The 16420-nt window shown below is 39.9% G+C and overlaps 1 protein-coding gene across 1 annotated transcript in view; it reads left to right on the plus strand.

The window, feature by feature from the left end:
• ANKRD31 (ankyrin repeat domain 31) overlaps nucleotides 1-16420 on the plus strand; it is a gene marked incomplete at its 5' end in the record, with an annotated part of 49049 nt that overhangs the window by 10555 nt on the left and 22074 nt on the right. The window contains 9 exon segments of the mRNA XM_009877655.1: nucleotides 2820-2926; nucleotides 3302-3417; nucleotides 6338-6607; nucleotides 6610-6718; nucleotides 6720-6768; nucleotides 9486-9757; nucleotides 10064-10185; nucleotides 12348-12527; nucleotides 15535-15677. Of these exon segments, the coding sequence (XP_009875957.1) occupies nucleotides 2820-2926; nucleotides 3302-3417; nucleotides 6338-6607; nucleotides 6610-6718; nucleotides 6720-6768; nucleotides 9486-9757; nucleotides 10064-10185; nucleotides 12348-12527; nucleotides 15535-15677 (1368 nt within the window).

The following is a 16420-nucleotide window of genomic DNA, read 5'->3' on the forward strand; positions in this document are numbered from 1 at the left end:
AAGCAGTGTGCCCAGGTGGCCAAGAAGACATCCTGGCCTGTGTCAGGAATGGTGTTGTCAGCAGGAGCAGGGAGGTGATCATGCCCCTGTACTCAGCTTTGGTGAGGCCCCACCTCGAGTACTGTGTCCAGTTTTGGGCCCCTCACTACATGGAGAGGGTGCAAAGGCGGCTGCCAAGCTGGTAAAGGATTTGGAACATATGTCCTATGAGGAACTGCTGAGGGGTCTGGGGCTGTTTAGCCTGGAGGAGACTGAGAGGAGACCTTATTGCTCTCTACAACTACTTGAGAGGAGGTTGTATCAAGGCAGGAGTTGGTCTGTTCCTAGTGGAGAGTGATAGGACAAGGGGAAGGAGAGGGTGCAAAGGCGGCTGCCAAGCTGGTAAAGGATTTGGAACATATGTCCTATGAGGAACTGCTGAGGGGTCTGGGGCTGTTTAGCCTGGAGGAGACTGAGAGGAGACCTTATTGCTCTCTACAACTACTTGAGAGGAGGTTGTATCAAGGCAGGAGTTGGTCTGTTCCTAGTGGAGAGTGATAGGACAAGGGGAAGGGAAGCCACATTGAGCCAGAGGAGGTTCAGGTTAGATATTAGGAAGAATTTCTGTACTGAAAGGGTTGTCAGGCATTGGAACAAGCTGCCCAGGGAGATGGTTGAGTCACATCCCTGGAGATTTTTCAGAGACAGGTGGGAGGGACCTGCTTTAGTGGTCTTGATAGGGCTAGGACAAAGGTTGGACTCCATGATCTTGAAGGTCTCTTCCAACCAAAACTATTCTGTGATTCTATGATTCCATGATTCTGTGATTCTAAATTCATTAATTAACGTAAGTTCTGACAGCATAAAATGAGTCTTGCTGGATTTTCTTGATTTTGATGATGTAGCTAGCAGCTGTGATTTCTGTTGTGATTAGTCTGACTATAGTGGGTCCAGTACCGTTCAGCTTCTTCATTACTGGTCTGAAAAATGGAACAAAATGGACCCCCAGCAAGTTCAGAGGTGGTGCTGGGAGGAGCGACTGATAAACGAAATGTTCTGCCATTCAGAGGGACTTGAGCAGGTTGGAGAGCTGGGCAGAGAGGAACCTCATGAAGTTTGCGAACGGGAAATGCAAAGTCTTGCATCTGGGGAGGAATAACCTTAGGCACCAGTACATGCTGGGTACCAACTGGCTGGAAAGTAGCTCTGCAGAGAGGGAACTGGAGGTCCTGGGCCACGAGCCATCCTCACACTCTTCCGGCAAAGAAGGCAAACAATACCCTGGGATGCATTAGTAAAAGTGTTGCAAGCAAGTCAAGGAAGGTGATCCTCAGAACTGTTAATGCCATGTCTAGAATACTGTGTCCAGTTCTGGGTCTTCAGTACAGGAAAGACACAGACAAACTGGAGTGAGTCCAGCAGAGAGAAACAAGGATGACTAAAGTGGTGCACCTGACCTTTGTAAAGCCTTTGGCATCACCCTCTACCACATCTTTTTGTCTAAATTGGACAAATACAGACTTGATGGGTGGACTGTTTGGTGGGTGAGGAGTCAGTTGAATGGTCACAGCCAAGGGGTAGTGGGCAATGGCTTACTGTCCAGATGAAGATCTGTGATAAGTGGTGTCCTCCCGGGGTCTGTACTAGAACCAGTATTGTTTAATGCTTTCATCATTGACAAAGACAGGGCAATTGAGTGCACCCGTAGTAAGTTTGCAGATGACACCAAGCTGAGTGGTGCAGTTGACACACCTGAGAGGGACCTGGACAAACTGGAGAAGTAGGCCACTGTGAACCTTATGAACAAGGCCAGATGTGAGGGGTGGTTGGACTAGATAACATGTAAAGGTCTCTGCAACTCAAACTGTCCTGTGTTTTTATGGTATTTAATATGAGTTAAGACTGTTCAACTTGAAGAAGTCTCAGGAGGATCTTGCAAAGGTGTAAGAACACCTGACAGGGATGAATGAAGATGAGGGAGCAAGACTTCTCAGTAATGCCAGTCAGTAGGACAAGACACAGTGGACACAAATTAAAAAGAAAGAAAACCCGTCTGAGTCCAAAAAACCACTTTTTAACTGTGAAGGAGGTCAGGCACTGGACCAGGTTGCCCAGAGAGGTTGTGCATTCACCATCTGTGAAAGATACGCAGAACATGTCTAGATGTGATCCTGGGCAGCCTGCTGCGGCTGATGCTGGTTGAGCCACAAGGCTAAACTCAAGATTTGCCTTCCAGCCTCCGGAGTTCTGTGACTTTTTCTGTATCCCTCACAGTGTATTGCAGTAAGCTTCAGCTCAGCATTCTCAGAAAAGCTGGTAATGTTGGTCCTTCTGAAGCCTTAATTCTTTTATAATGAATCTCTTACATGTATGTGTTGAAAGACTGAACTTCTCTGCTGTTGTTTGACTCAGAGCTAGCAGATAAAGGAGTATCTTAAGACTCACATTTTCACTCCACCCTTACTATTTGTGCTTCAGTATTAGTCCAGTTTTATCTTCTTACATTTGCAATCCACAGTCTGTAACACCAAATAGCCACCAAGTTATCAATAACTTTCTAAATTGTTCTCAAAGACATGGAAGAAAGATCCTTCTGTGTCAGGATTCACGAAGATGATGTGAACACATTGCCATCTACTGGAACTCACAGGCCAAATTTAATTTTGCATATGTAGTGCACAGGGGGAGACTTGGATTTGGCTAATCCTGGATTGCTCACTGGCCTGTGGTGCAGTGAATTTATCGACACACAGTTTTTATACCCACAGTTAAGTAAATTGGGTTTTTTTAAATGAAACTTCCGCTTGACTTCTCTGTCTACCTGCTTCCTCTGGTGCAAGGTTCTGAATCAGCTGACACTGGAGTTGACTCTGGCCATGCTCAGCTGGTACCCAGTGTGTGCTTACTGGGAAAGTGAGGAGACAAGATTCCGGGCTGGTGTTAGAAGGTAAGCAAGATTTGTGACTGGATTAAGGAACGCTGGTTTGGGTTTGTGCTGGGAATAATTGAGACATGAGGATAGTGGGATTTAAACCAAGGCTTTCAAAGTAGCGTGCTCATGCTTGGTGGACAAGATTCACAGATGCAATAAGCTGGTTGGCATTCAGACTCTAAAAAGAATAACAGGTTTATACCAAAGAGACACCTTTTTGCCTTTGGCATTCTTACACAGGAACCGCTTTTTTAAATGAGTTGCTTGAAGCATAGCTCCTCTGGTAGATGGACCTGAACCTGCATTTGCCACAATGTTGCTATTTTACTGCTGAGCTTCTGGCTGAGGGGGAATTCTGCTCTTCCTCTGAGTGAAACTTTGTGTGTTCAGGCCATATTTGTCGGACTGGGGTCCACAGGAGAAGACCTCTGTTTTGGTTCAGTTCCCAGATGTCTCAGCCTTGCTTCTTCAGCAGCTGCTCTGTTCTGTCCAACAGACAATTGCAGGTACAGAGGTGTTAGATACTGGGGCTTTCAGTGTCTTTATGGATAAGTGGCAGCTGAGAATGGGTTTTTGGAAGGAAAAGTTTTGACTTCCGTTATGTTCTGTGGATTTTAGTTACTTGTAGAGCAAGTCCCACAGGATTTTGACGACAGAAGTGAGTGCTGAAAAAATTTAGGCACCTGTGGTTGAATGGGAGTTTTGTGATCACAGGTCACATTTATGTTTGGATTTCAGTTGACATTTGGGTTTTCTGCAAAATTAGTCATTTATGCCTTCCTGATCCTTCTTCATTAATATAAATGTAAATTTCACCTGCCCTTTAACAAATGCACGAAGCCTTTTTCTTATGAAATTTGTAATAGACATATATGTTGTTTATACAACAGTTCTTTAAGAAGGGAAATTAATGCCAGTGAGGGTTTTTTTCACCGTTGTTTAAAGTCTGCACAAATCAGAGAATTGGTCTAAAAAGCAACTGTACAGAGAAGTAAGTAGTAGTCATTTCTTGTAAAGGAACAATTAGCTGCACAGGTGTAAGATAGGAAACAGCAAACTGGGGAATAATTTTTCAAAAAAAGTCAGGATTTTTAACGGCTTACAAACTGAACGTGAGTCAATGCTGTCAGATTTCTGCCCTTGCTTTAAGTGTGTGTGAGCTTTATCAAAATTATATTATCACTGATTAAAGGATTCTTGCACTGCCCAGTACTGCCACTTGCTGGCAGCAAGATTCTAGAAATGTACTGAAACAGATTTTCCTTATATACAGTATTATTAAATAACAGCACTATTATATACAAATACTATATAGAAAAAATATTATTTAGGCTAGCTAAGGCATCTGATTTTCTCCTGCAGAAGCATTTGAAAGAGGGTTAGGAAAAACAAAATTAAAAGCTATTAGTTAGTATGAGAATGAGTGCATGTATAGAAAGTAGCTCAAAGTGATTGCAAAAACAGTAGCATTATTACTTTTCCAAGAACAATTACAGTTTTATGCTTCTTTATTCAGTATGGTAACTGAAATATGCAGCCTCCAAACACTAAAGTTTTGAACTGAAATTTGAGAGACACAAATACTCCAGACCTCTGTGGGATCCACATAAATATATAATCAAAATTAATGTTTTATGTTTTATCAACTATATTTTTTATGTTATGTTGAATTTGTTCAGTTTCAATATTTCTGGGTAACAGAAATTTTATTGTCTTTGTTTCTAAAGCCCTTTAACATTCTTAGGCCATTGGGCAATGGCATAATATCTTTGACTTTAGAGAATCATAGAACGTGTTGCTTGGAAAGGACTTTCCATAGTCATCTAATCCGAACCTCCTGCGGTGAGCAGGGACATCTTTAACAGGATCAGTTTGCTCAAAGCCTTGCCTACAGTGACCGGGGATGGGGCCTCCAACCATCCCTCTCAACAACCTGTGCCAGTGTTTCACCAGCCTCACTGTAACAACTTTCTTCCTTATATCTAGTTTGAGTCTACTCTCTTTCAGTTTAAAACCATTACCCCTTGTCCTATCACTACTGGCTCTAAAAGAAAAATTGCCCTCGTCTTTCTTAGAGGTTCCCCTTAAGTATTGAAAGGCTGTGATAATGTCTCCCTGAGTCTTCTCTTCTCCAGGCTGAACAACCCCAACTCTCTCAGCCTGCCCTTGTAGGAGAGGTGCTCCAGCCATTTTTGTGGCCCTCCTCTGGACCTGCTCCAGCTGGTCCATGTCCTTCATATTTTGGAGGCTCCAGAGCTGGATGAAGTTCTGCAGGTGGGATCTTACGAGAGCAGAGCAGATGGGCAGAATCACTTCTCTCAGCTTGCTGGCCACGCTTCTTTTAATGCAGCCCAGGATGCCATTGTCTTTCTGGATTGCGAACATGCATTGCTGGCTCATGTCCAGCTTTTCATCCACCAGTACCTCTGATTCCTTTTCTGCAGGGCTGCTGTCTATCGCATTGTCCCCCAAGGATTGCCCTGACCCAGATACAGAACCTTGCACTTAGCCATCTTGAACCTCACGAGGTTCACATGGGCCCACTTCTCCAGATTGTCCAGGTCTCACTGGAGGACATCCCATCTCTCTGGCATATCAACTGCACCACTGAGCTAGATGTCACCTGCAAACTTGCTGAGGGTGCACTTGATCCCACTGTCTGTGTCACTGATGAAGGTATTAAGCAATGCTGGTTCTAGTACAGACCCCTGGAGGACACCACTTGACACCCATCTCCATCTGGGCATCAAGCTGTTGACCACTGCCCTCTGGGTGTGACCGTTCAACCAATTTGGTATCCTCCCAAGAATCTACCCATCATATCCATATCTCTTCAACTTCGAAGGATGTTGTGGAGGACTGTGCCAAAGGCTTTAGAGAACTCCAGGTAGATGACATCCATTGCTCTTCTCTTGTCCACTGATGTAGTCACTTAAAATAGACTTAGTCTCTCTTGTGGATTTTCACTGCTAGGGAAGTCAACAACTGAAGTGCTCTGCTTTTGAAACTGAGACCTCAATTTAACCCTTTTTAAGAAATTGTATGACTTCTCAGGGAAGGCTTTGACTCTTGTATTTTATGCAAAAATTGCAAATAAAATACGTGTGTATATAGGGATGATTTCTGAAGTGAATGTTAATTACATGCCTTTTAGAAAGAATTGTTCCTTTTTGAGAACAATTTTTTTTTTTAATATTTCGTTTTCACAGAAATTAAGTAATGAAGATCTCTTTCCAGAAACAAACCTCTGTCTAAGATGCCCTTCTGGAGGATATATTAAAGGCTCCCAAGACACCGCAATATATATATCGCAAGATATATTTCCTCATGTTTTAGAAAATTGCCAGAGAACCCGCATTGACTCAGATAATAGAATATGAGAACATTCCCCAGATAATGATACAGATTTTTTACTGACATCCCTAGGGAATGTTTTTGTGGAAGCATTCACCGAATGGAGCATAGAGACTGGTGAATTTGAAATCATTGGTTTGTTGAAATACCTCAGTGACTCTGAGAGCATTAAAATAATAAACTCATTTCCTGACAAGTTAGAGTGTCAGGGTCATGCCTTTTCCATTGATCCATCATCAGATGAGAGCAATGATGTCCTGCCAGTACAGCTTGTGACAGCTCTGGATGCCTTGTCAGAATCTGTCGTACAACCTGTCACTCCTGTAGTGCCAAATGAGACACAGCTAACGCCAGGGGAGAGCAGTTAAATTCAGAACCCAGTGTTCCCCAGTTAGATTATGACTGTACACAGCTAACAAGCATAATTGAGTCTCAACTTGCTACAATTCAGGTGAAAGAAATTGAAAACAGGATCTAACTTGCAGAGGACAACAAATGAGCAAGTATATACCCAGTTCAGTTAATATTTGAAAAATTATAATATTTTATAGAATAGCCAAATTGCTTGGAGAACTGAATCTTAGGAAAGAATAAACTGGCATAAATGATTTACATATTTAATACATTTCAGTTATTTTTTTTTTAGAAGTCCAGTAGTGTTCTCCTGTGTTGATATATACATTTTATGAAAATGGCTGAGCTTACCAGGATGGGAAATCCTAGTAAAGTTAATTCAGTGCCTGACAGGGAAATCTAGAATTGGTGTGCAAGTTTCAAAAATGCCTTGTCCACCTGTATATGTTCTATGTCCTATCTTCTCTCCAAGGAAAGTTCGGAAATACTAGGCTGTTGTTTCATCATAGCACATGGGCAAATACCAGCCAATTCCAAGAAAGGTTTATACCTCCTCTGGTTCTGTTTTTTCTCCAGATTATAGTATACTGTTCTCTGCTGGTTTTCACCACTGTAGCATGCACATGCTTTGCAAGTATTACTGAAGAAATTATAGCTATGTCTTTCCTGTAGACTAGAAAGATTACTTATGGGGATTTTTTACGTGTATATTTAGAAATGCATTTAATTTGTTTAGTTCTGCCTATGTGAGACTTCCTGAAAAAAAATTATGTTCATGGTTTTATATTCATGTCCTCCCCTGAAGAAGGCAGTATGTATAGGCACAACTGATGTTTTCTTCTCTTACCCTGTGCTGTTCTCTCCACAGTGTTATATCCTGTGATGTAGAGGTGATCTGGAATAGATCATTTGGATTCGACAGCAAAAATGCGAAAATACGGAGAGGAACATGAAAGGAAAACAGTGCTAGTCTCTTCCTGTTTAGGCTATGATAGGAAAAGAGAATGAGACATAGGAGGCATATGTTATGTTATAGAGTGTAGTAGGCATCCCTTGTACATGGGGGTCAGATTCTCTGCTCTCTGTTGTGTTTGAACAAACTAGAGCTGCAAAACAGTGATCAGCCATGTATAGCTGTGCAGCCACTGAGTACTTTCTCACAATCGCATAAACCATTGGAAGACTGTGAGTTAATTCCATCTTTTGCTGGTGATATTAACCGAGTATGACAGTAGGTAATAAAATGTACCCACAAAGGCGGCCAAAAGGTCTCTGGGCTAATTTCCTCAGAACCATAGCAACTTAAAAAGCTCTTTCAGTGAAGTGTTGATTTCTGCAGCACAGCTGTGTGAAGTTTAATGTATAGTTTTACTCTGTATTGCAGTTCGGATTGTGAAGGAGAGTCCTGTGGGAATGTGAATCTTTGACATCTTGTCAGTTAATAATTGATTTAGCTTTTTTGGTGACTCCATCTGCTGTTCTTGAAGACAGAAAGTAGGGAGGCAATTTGATGAGGAAAAAATCCAAATTAATTTTTTAGTAACCATTGTATTCTAACAGCATGTTGTTCATGTTGGTCCTTCCTCATTCTTTTTTATTCATCACTTGTTGTGGTGAAACAAGTACGCAAAAGAGGGGAGCCTGTATTGTCCTGTGGATGCAGTCAGGGTGCTGGATAGGTTTATTTTAATATATGGTCGCTTATAAAGCAAGTGACTTTTTTTTTTTTTTTTGCTTTGTAATGTTTTCTTCTTTGTCTCTAACATTTGTCCCATAGCAGATATGATGCCATGAGAAGTACTGCATTGATAGTTTTGTTAATTAAAATATTTGGTTTTCACCTACTCTTACGTTAAAATGCATCGTCTTTTGACCCAGAGGGACCACTTCTAGAAATGCAGTTCAGCTCTTCTAGTAACCTCTGCTGAATATGTTAATTAAAAAAATTAATCTGCAAATCCTCCATTTCCATCTGTGTCCCAAGAAAGGACTAACTAGTTCTCTGACATCACTGTGAAGGAATTTGTATGCATGTGTACTGAGGGTGTGTCCTGAGAGCTTTCAGCTACTCAAGTGTGTAATAAGCTAATGAGTACCTGGGTTTCAGCAGCTTGAGTGGTTCTCAGCAACACATGACTAAAACAATGAATGAACTCCAGTATCTCAAACTAACTGCCATATGATGACATCTCTTTAGAGTGGGATTTGTCTCCTTTTAAAGATTTGTCTCCTAGTTAAAGATAAGCCTCTGATACACACACCAGTCATTTAGGTTCCCCTTTGCACAATTTAGGAAGAGATGAATCTTTTTCTCTTCACCAGTGGCAGGGATAACGAGGGTGCCTAGTGTCACCTAGATACCTGACTTTTAGAAGGCTGAAGCTAGGTGAAGTGAATCTTATCTGTTGTGATGGTAGTTCACAATGGTGAGTCTTTGGAAATAACTTCTCAGCCGGCAGTTACCAAACCTCAGGCGAAACATGGCTCTTGATCTTGTTTCTAGGCTTGTGCAAGAGTGAGATAAGATAGGCTTGCTTAAGATGTCTTAAACATCACTTGATGTTTTAGGACAGGAGCTCATGTCCTTGGGAAACAATGAGTCTGTTAAGTCATTTCATATGCCCAACCAAAGGATTCTCAGATAGTGACACCTTTTGTTCGCTGCCAGCCGTCGTAGATTTATTATTCAAGTTGTGATTCCCCTCAGTAATTCTGCCAGGGGAAGGTGGAATGGCATACTACTTTAGGAGGACCTCACCTATGGCAGCCTCCGTCTCTTGTATCTGTGGAGGACCTATATATTCAGCCCTTGTTTTAACTATGTGCTTACCAGAAGCATGTAATATTTCTTTTTTTGTTGTTGCAGCCTGTGGGTGATGAGCAGAGGGAGAAAGAAGTGATTTCAGATTACGGAGCTGCCACCTCTAGTGAAAAGCAAACTAGTGACAGAAGTTTACATTCAGTGGAGGCTGCAGCATGTGCAGAAACAGCCCAGACAACATCAGGGATAGTGAAGCGGTTAAGCGAGACCACCTCAAGAAAGAGCAGACTTTTCAGTCATTGCCAAATACTAGAAGAGACTCAGCAGAGGACGTCTTATGGTGACAACACATCAAGGAACAAAGCTAAGGATTCTGAGTATGACAAAATCATGCACAATATTCTTATTGTTTTTAATTAATGTAACAAATACAATGCATACAGAGTGCTCATTCCTTGTGTGAATGACTTTAAATGATAAAAAGATAAAGATTATACCTTTTCTTTAAAGATATGAAAGGTGGCTTCTCTCCTGATTTACTCTTTTTTCAGTACTAAGTTAGCCTACATGCTTCAATGCTATTACAGATTTTCTTTTTAAATACATTCACATTCTTAGCTCTACTATAAACATTGATTTATAGAGAGAATATTTGTGTTGATTCCAATCAAATCTCTTGTCAGCAAGGTTCAGAAATCTACTTCTGAAGACAAACATGATCTAGAAACCAATGTGTGCCATAAAATACTGAATGAAGATGGAGAACCTAAGCAGAGAAGGAGCAAGAGAATTGAAAACAAACTGAGTAAGATCTTATCTGATGTTTATCATATACATTCTTTTAGTTGAACAGTTATACTGGATGAAATATAATTGATAACCTTTCCAATATATTGTGGCATCAATTTCTTTTTCAAAGATGGTATAGGCATTCATTTTAATAATTAAAATTATAGATAAATTTCCCTTGTTTGTTTAAATCTACATATTAGCAACCTAACAGTGTACTTGTTTCCATGAGCTCCTTAAGAATCATGAGAATTTTTTCAGGATGCAATTTTTATCATAGTGTTATGTGTAAAAAAATGTATTCTGAAATGCAGAAGAAAAATGTTTTCATGCAGAGTGAAAATGTAGATCTTGATATACATTTATATATCCTTCTGTAATATAGTATTCAGGAATTGAGCTATACAAACATATTTTGAATGTCTGCTGTTGTTATCCTGTTTTTAATGTGGTATTACAGGGCCTTCACTACCACAGTCACGGAGTACTCTTTGAAGTATTTTTCTTTACAGCGTGTTTTGTCAGAGAGAAAGATTACCGTTTTTCATCCTCTGAAGATGCATGCAGTGAATTTTTTTACCTTGCAGAGGAAGTGTGTAGGAGAATGTGGAATTTTCTCACTTAAGCACTCACCCCAGCACCTTTAAGATTAGGGTCTTAAAATGCCGTGTATTTTTTTCTAAGCCCACTCAGTCTGGATTTATCTGTGCACTACAATCGTTTAAACACCTTACAAAGTTTGGAAGTATTTGAACTGTAACAGCTACACTATAGATTGTACAAAATAGGAGTAATTCTACTTCCAATTAACAAACATTGTCTTTTGCAAGGTTTTAATTATTGCCACTGAAAGCACCATTTAATGAGATTTAAAGTTATACGACTAACTGCTCATCTATTTCAAATTGGCTTGCTGAAGAAACAAGCTGTTGTTTTTTAAGCATGATTTCTACAGAAAGAGTTAGAGGTGGCTTCCTCATAGTCCAATATAGCAAATTTTCCTCCCTTTTGCGTCAGACCAAGAGTCTGTGAGTTGTCTTAGTTTGGTAATTCACTGGAAAAAACAGCCTCATGGAAAATTTTGATTTGGGCCTTCGTTTTGCACAGGGTCAGACACAAGGAAGGCACTAGGGAGGGCAAGGTGGAAGTGGCAGGAATTAGGTCCTCTTGAAGTAACAAGATAAATTGGGTTAAGTAACATGAAGTTGCACCTCGTTCTGTGTATGTCTGTGCAATTTAATCGCTCCTGAACTGCTTGGCTGCAATAGACCAGCTTTGTTGAGGCACTACAGTACCTTAAATGATTAAGGTATTGCAGGGCTGGACAGGTAGAGGAGAGAGGTCGTTCATGTACTGAGCTGAGGGAAGGCCCTTGGTAAACCTGTATCTGTTAGATTCTAAAAATCTACACAGAGCTGAGAATTTAAGAAGATTGGGAATTAGTCTGAGCTCACAGTATATCACCGTGCACAAAGGCTTTACTAAAGTCCAGGTAGACTACATCCACAGCCTTTCCCTCATCCACTAAAATACTAATCTAAAAATTAAAAATAGTGTCTTTTAATATTTTATTTTTTACATTTAGGCATCATATTCCCAAGCAGCTATTCATCTTTTGTTTATTGCAAAAATGGCTGAGCTCGTGAAGTGACAGGGAATAGTAATCTGAGGGTGCTAATCTCAATCACTACCTTAGTATAAATATTCCTTGCTCAGGAAACGGCAGTTTTAAAACATAAGTGAGTACAGAAGAACTGCTGATAAACTTGAGTTTTAAGAAAGAAGAAATTATTGAATAACTGACTAGCTATTGAAATACTCATTTTGTAATGCATTGTAATCTGGAATAGCAATTTTTTCATCCAGTGGGAAAAAATGCACTTTGCAAAAATGTCATTTAGAAGGGAAAGCCTAGACTTATCACACATTTGCAAAGCCGTATTCTTGTGTGTTAAATTTAAGTTAGAGTTTTGTTATGAAATTCACTGTGGCCTTTTTTATTGAATAGTGTTATTATTTAATTGGTAATGTATTTCTTGAGGTACTAGTTTCTACTAGTTTGACTGAGCATATTTTTCTCCAGAAACCTTATTTACTAACTGTAATGCAAAGTAAGCCAAAATAAGAGATAAAATACTTTTTTTTCCTGTTCAACAGATCTTTTATATTATTTTTCAGGACAAAAAGCGTTTGGTAGGAATTTTTTAAATTCTATTTGCCCCATTTCACTTTCAACAATCAATAGGAGGAATAGTTACGGTGAGACCTTACTCCATAGAGCTGTTGCTAATCAATGCCTGGACCTTGTACGTAATGTAATAAAAGCTGGTGGAAATGTAAATGCCCAGGATTATGCTGGTAAGTTGCAATTGTATTAAAATACTACTTTCAAAACAAATGTCTACCTGTGACTAATAAAAGTACATATTACGAGTTTGTGCCGTGGACAAGACTTAGGTTAGTGACTTACTATGTTTTTAGATGTATATTAGATTATTACATTTTTATTTGTTTAACTTGGTAATTGTTCATAAGAAAATATTATAAACCTATGTATAAAATTATATTTAAAAAACATTTTTTGGAAAAAGTAAGCACTTAAAACATTATTATGTGGTGCAATTAAGTTTACTTAACCTTAGTTTAACAATCCCATGCGTGCTTATCCCAAAACAGTCCCTTAGTTAAAAAATCATTTAAAGATTTTCTTTTGATCCATTTCAGTGACCAATCTGAGATGCCAAGTTTTAGATTTTTCAGTTTAATTTTTCAGGGACTCTGATTTTTCCACTTGAATCTTAAAGGAAGTTGTAAGTTCATAATTTAGCACTGCTTTGGTTTTGTAAAATTGTGAGTACTTGGTATTATGCATTTTTACTTCATCTTGGGCACCAAAATAATGGCCAGCTGTGAATGTTTTGATTGAAGCAATTCACCTTATCCAACTTCTGTGTGTGTGTTGCCACACCCTAAAGTATCTGTTTTTTCAAATGTAAGACTCTTGTTCCTTATTTTGCAGTTCCTGTCTTATCCATTAGACTCTGATAAAACTTCCACAGCAAAAGAGAAACTGGTTTTGCAGACAGCTGGCTCATTTGGTAGAAAACTTTGATTCTTGGAGTGCTTCCGTCCTGTGCAGTGGCTGGGATTGCACAACAGTTTTGTGGGGGGAAAAAATACTGCATTCTGCAGTTAAAGGCTATTGCATAATGCAGGCATATAACAAACCAAAATTAGGGTAGAAATTCTCTAGCTGCTGGAACTTACTGAGTGACAGCAGCAAATTTTAGTCTTTCATAGTGTGAGACTCTGGCATTTGAGCTGACAGAGTGACAGCTGTGTCAGCTGTAGTGTGTGTTAACTTGTGCTAGGGGTAGGTGAGAAAATATTTTGTTGGTGAGTTTCAAAGCCACTTGCTGACAACAGAGAAGTGTTGATAGTGTGCATTCAGCTGCAGCCTCTGTGGGCAAGTGTACTAAAGGGCAAGTGTACTAAAGTGCAAGTGTCCTGGTTCCATTTTTTGCCATGCAGCTGCTTCCTTTTTCTGCCTTCACACATTTTGTGAGACTATTTCTTCCTCCCTCAGACTCTGGCTGGGTTTTTTTGATGAAAAAGGAACACAACTGCAGAAAATGTAGTTTAGTTGAACTCCTTGAAGAGATGAGCTGACCTAGCCCTACTCTTTTTTTTTTTTAGTGAGGGAGGTGTTATCGGAAAGACGTAGACAAACCAGTGCCATTTTGAAATGCACTTGGATCTCGCTCTCCCTGGGAATCATTGTTCTCATTATTACATTCTGCCTTTGCCACTTTTTTCTTCCTTTAAAGCCCTCTACCAGGGATAACCCATATCTTAGCCGTCCTGTGCTACAGTACTGTGCTTCAGTACCTTACTGAGTTCTTGAGGGTTTTTTGTGTTTCTTTTCTTGCTCCTTTTTGTTTGCTGGACATCAGCACATAGGATATGGACAGTGTGGCAGAGATACTGTCTGTGCTCTCAGTTTGAGTTTTGATCCACAGTGCCTTCAGGGTGCTGAAAAACTGTTGCAATGAAACTGATGTTTCTACTTTCTCCAGAGCATGCACAGTGTCCTTGAAGAATCATGTTGCTAAACTCTAAAGATTATCAGCTGAACACATTGCAGATCCATTTTTTTCAGGTGCTTATTCGTATATCAGGTAGAGGATACTTTTTACTGAGGGAGGAATAAATAGGCTCTATAAAAGACAAGTAAAATGTTTTACAGATAGTACTGTTAAAAAAACATTTGTCTTGAAGCACTGTCAACATTAGTTGACAGTGTAGTTAAAACTTAGGTGAGTTTCAAACATTTGGGAACAAAGCCTCATAGTACAACATTTTTGGACAATCTGGTGCAACATCCTGTACCCGTAATAAACCCAAACCTATACAAATATACACCTCCCACTAAACCAGGTTGCTCAAAGCCCTGTCCAACCTGGCCTTGAACACTTCCAGGGGTGAAGCATCCACAGGTTCTCTGGGCAACCTGTTCCAGTGTCTTGCCACCTTCACAGTAACGAATGTCTTCCTAATATCTAAGCTACATCTGTCCTCTTTCAGTTTAAAACCATTATCCCTTGTCCTATCACTACATTCCCAGATAAACAGTCCCTCTCCAGCTTTCCTGTAGGCCCCCTCAGGTATTGGAAGGTTGCTGTAAATCTCCCCAGAGCCTTCTCTGCTTCAGGCTGAACAACCCCAACTCTCTCGACTTGATAGAGTTAGTTTATTCCACATAGCTGAGAACAGATACAGAATTTCAGTAAGGATTTTTTATTGCTTTCTTTGGACACTCCAACTATTCTTGGATAGACATAAAAAGTATTTTTTTTTGGCAGTAAAGGCTCCACCTCTGTAATTTGACTTTTCTTTCATGCTTACCGTCTTCTGCATCATTATGTTAATAAGAGTGCCATGAAAAATTATCTCATTCTGTTCTTTCATTCTTACCGTCTTCTGCATCATTATGTAAATAAGAGTGCCATGAAAAATTATCTCATTCTTAAATAGCATATATGTTTTATTCAGGGAGAAATCATGAAGTTGTGGGTAGAATAGTTTTTATTCTTTCTCTGTGCTTTCGTAACAGAAGAAGCAAATCTAATATTGTTACACCCATACCTGGTTCTTTAGTAAGTGCAAATTTGGACAAAAGAATGACATCTCCCAACTCTTGTGACTTTTCTAAGTATTTCTTTATACAACTTACCGCTAAATGCATCAGTTTTTACCTTTTCAATACACTCTCTGAAATATTTATCAAATAGACAACATAAAACTAACGTAGTTTTTTATAAATTATTTCACCAAAATGTGAAATAGAGGTTTTCCTTTCTTCTAGGCTGGACTGCTCTACATACAGCAACTGTGGAAGGCTTTTATGAGATAGCAGCTGAGCTTTTGAAGGCAGGAGCTGATGTTAATGCTAGAGGGGGAGAGCAAATAACACCATTGCAAGATGCAGTTAAAGATGGCAATTGTGAGGTATATTTCAAATTGAACACAAATTATGGTTTAGGAATAGAAATGATTGTTGTTGGGCCCAGAACGTCACATAATCTTTTTACGTGTGACTGGGCTTTTCATATTATGAGTAAATTCAGGAGTTTGCAAGTCTGCTGTGCCCAATTTCTGTTCAAACCATTCAGTGCTTTAGCATGATTTGTCCAAAAGCAGAAAATAATTGTTTTTCTAACTATTTGAGACAATGGCTGAAGTACTGACAAATAGAATCATAGAATTGTCAGAGTTGGAAGGGACCTTAAAGATCATCTAGTTCCAACCTCCCCACCATGGACCGGGACATCTCCCCGCTAGACCAGGTTGCCCAGAGCCCCATCCAGCCTGGCTTAAACACTTCCAGGAATGGGGCTTCCACCCCCTCTCTGGGCAACCTGTGCCAGTGTCTCACCACCCTCATGGGGAAGAACTTCTTCCTAACGTCCAATCTGAACCGATCCATCTCCAGCTTCAATCCATTCCCTCTAGTCCTGTCCCTACCCAACATCCTAAAAAGTTCCTCATCACCTTTCTTGTAGCCCCCTTGAGATACTGGAAGCCACAATAAGGTCGGAGCCTTCTTTTCTGCAGGCTGAACAACCCCAGCTCTCTCAGTCTGTCTTCATAGGAGAGGTGCTCGAGCCCTCTGATCATCCTCGTGGCTACAGTTCAGTACTACTTGTCTTCTGGAGTTTCAATGACTTTTTTCCATGATTTAGTGAATACGC

Source organism: Apaloderma vittatum, unplaced genomic scaffold (assembly GCF_000703405.1).
Source record: "Apaloderma vittatum isolate BGI_N311 unplaced genomic scaffold, ASM70340v1 scaffold15930, whole genome shotgun sequence".
Taxonomy (NCBI): Eukaryota; Metazoa; Chordata; class Aves; order Trogoniformes; family Trogonidae; genus Apaloderma; species Apaloderma vittatum.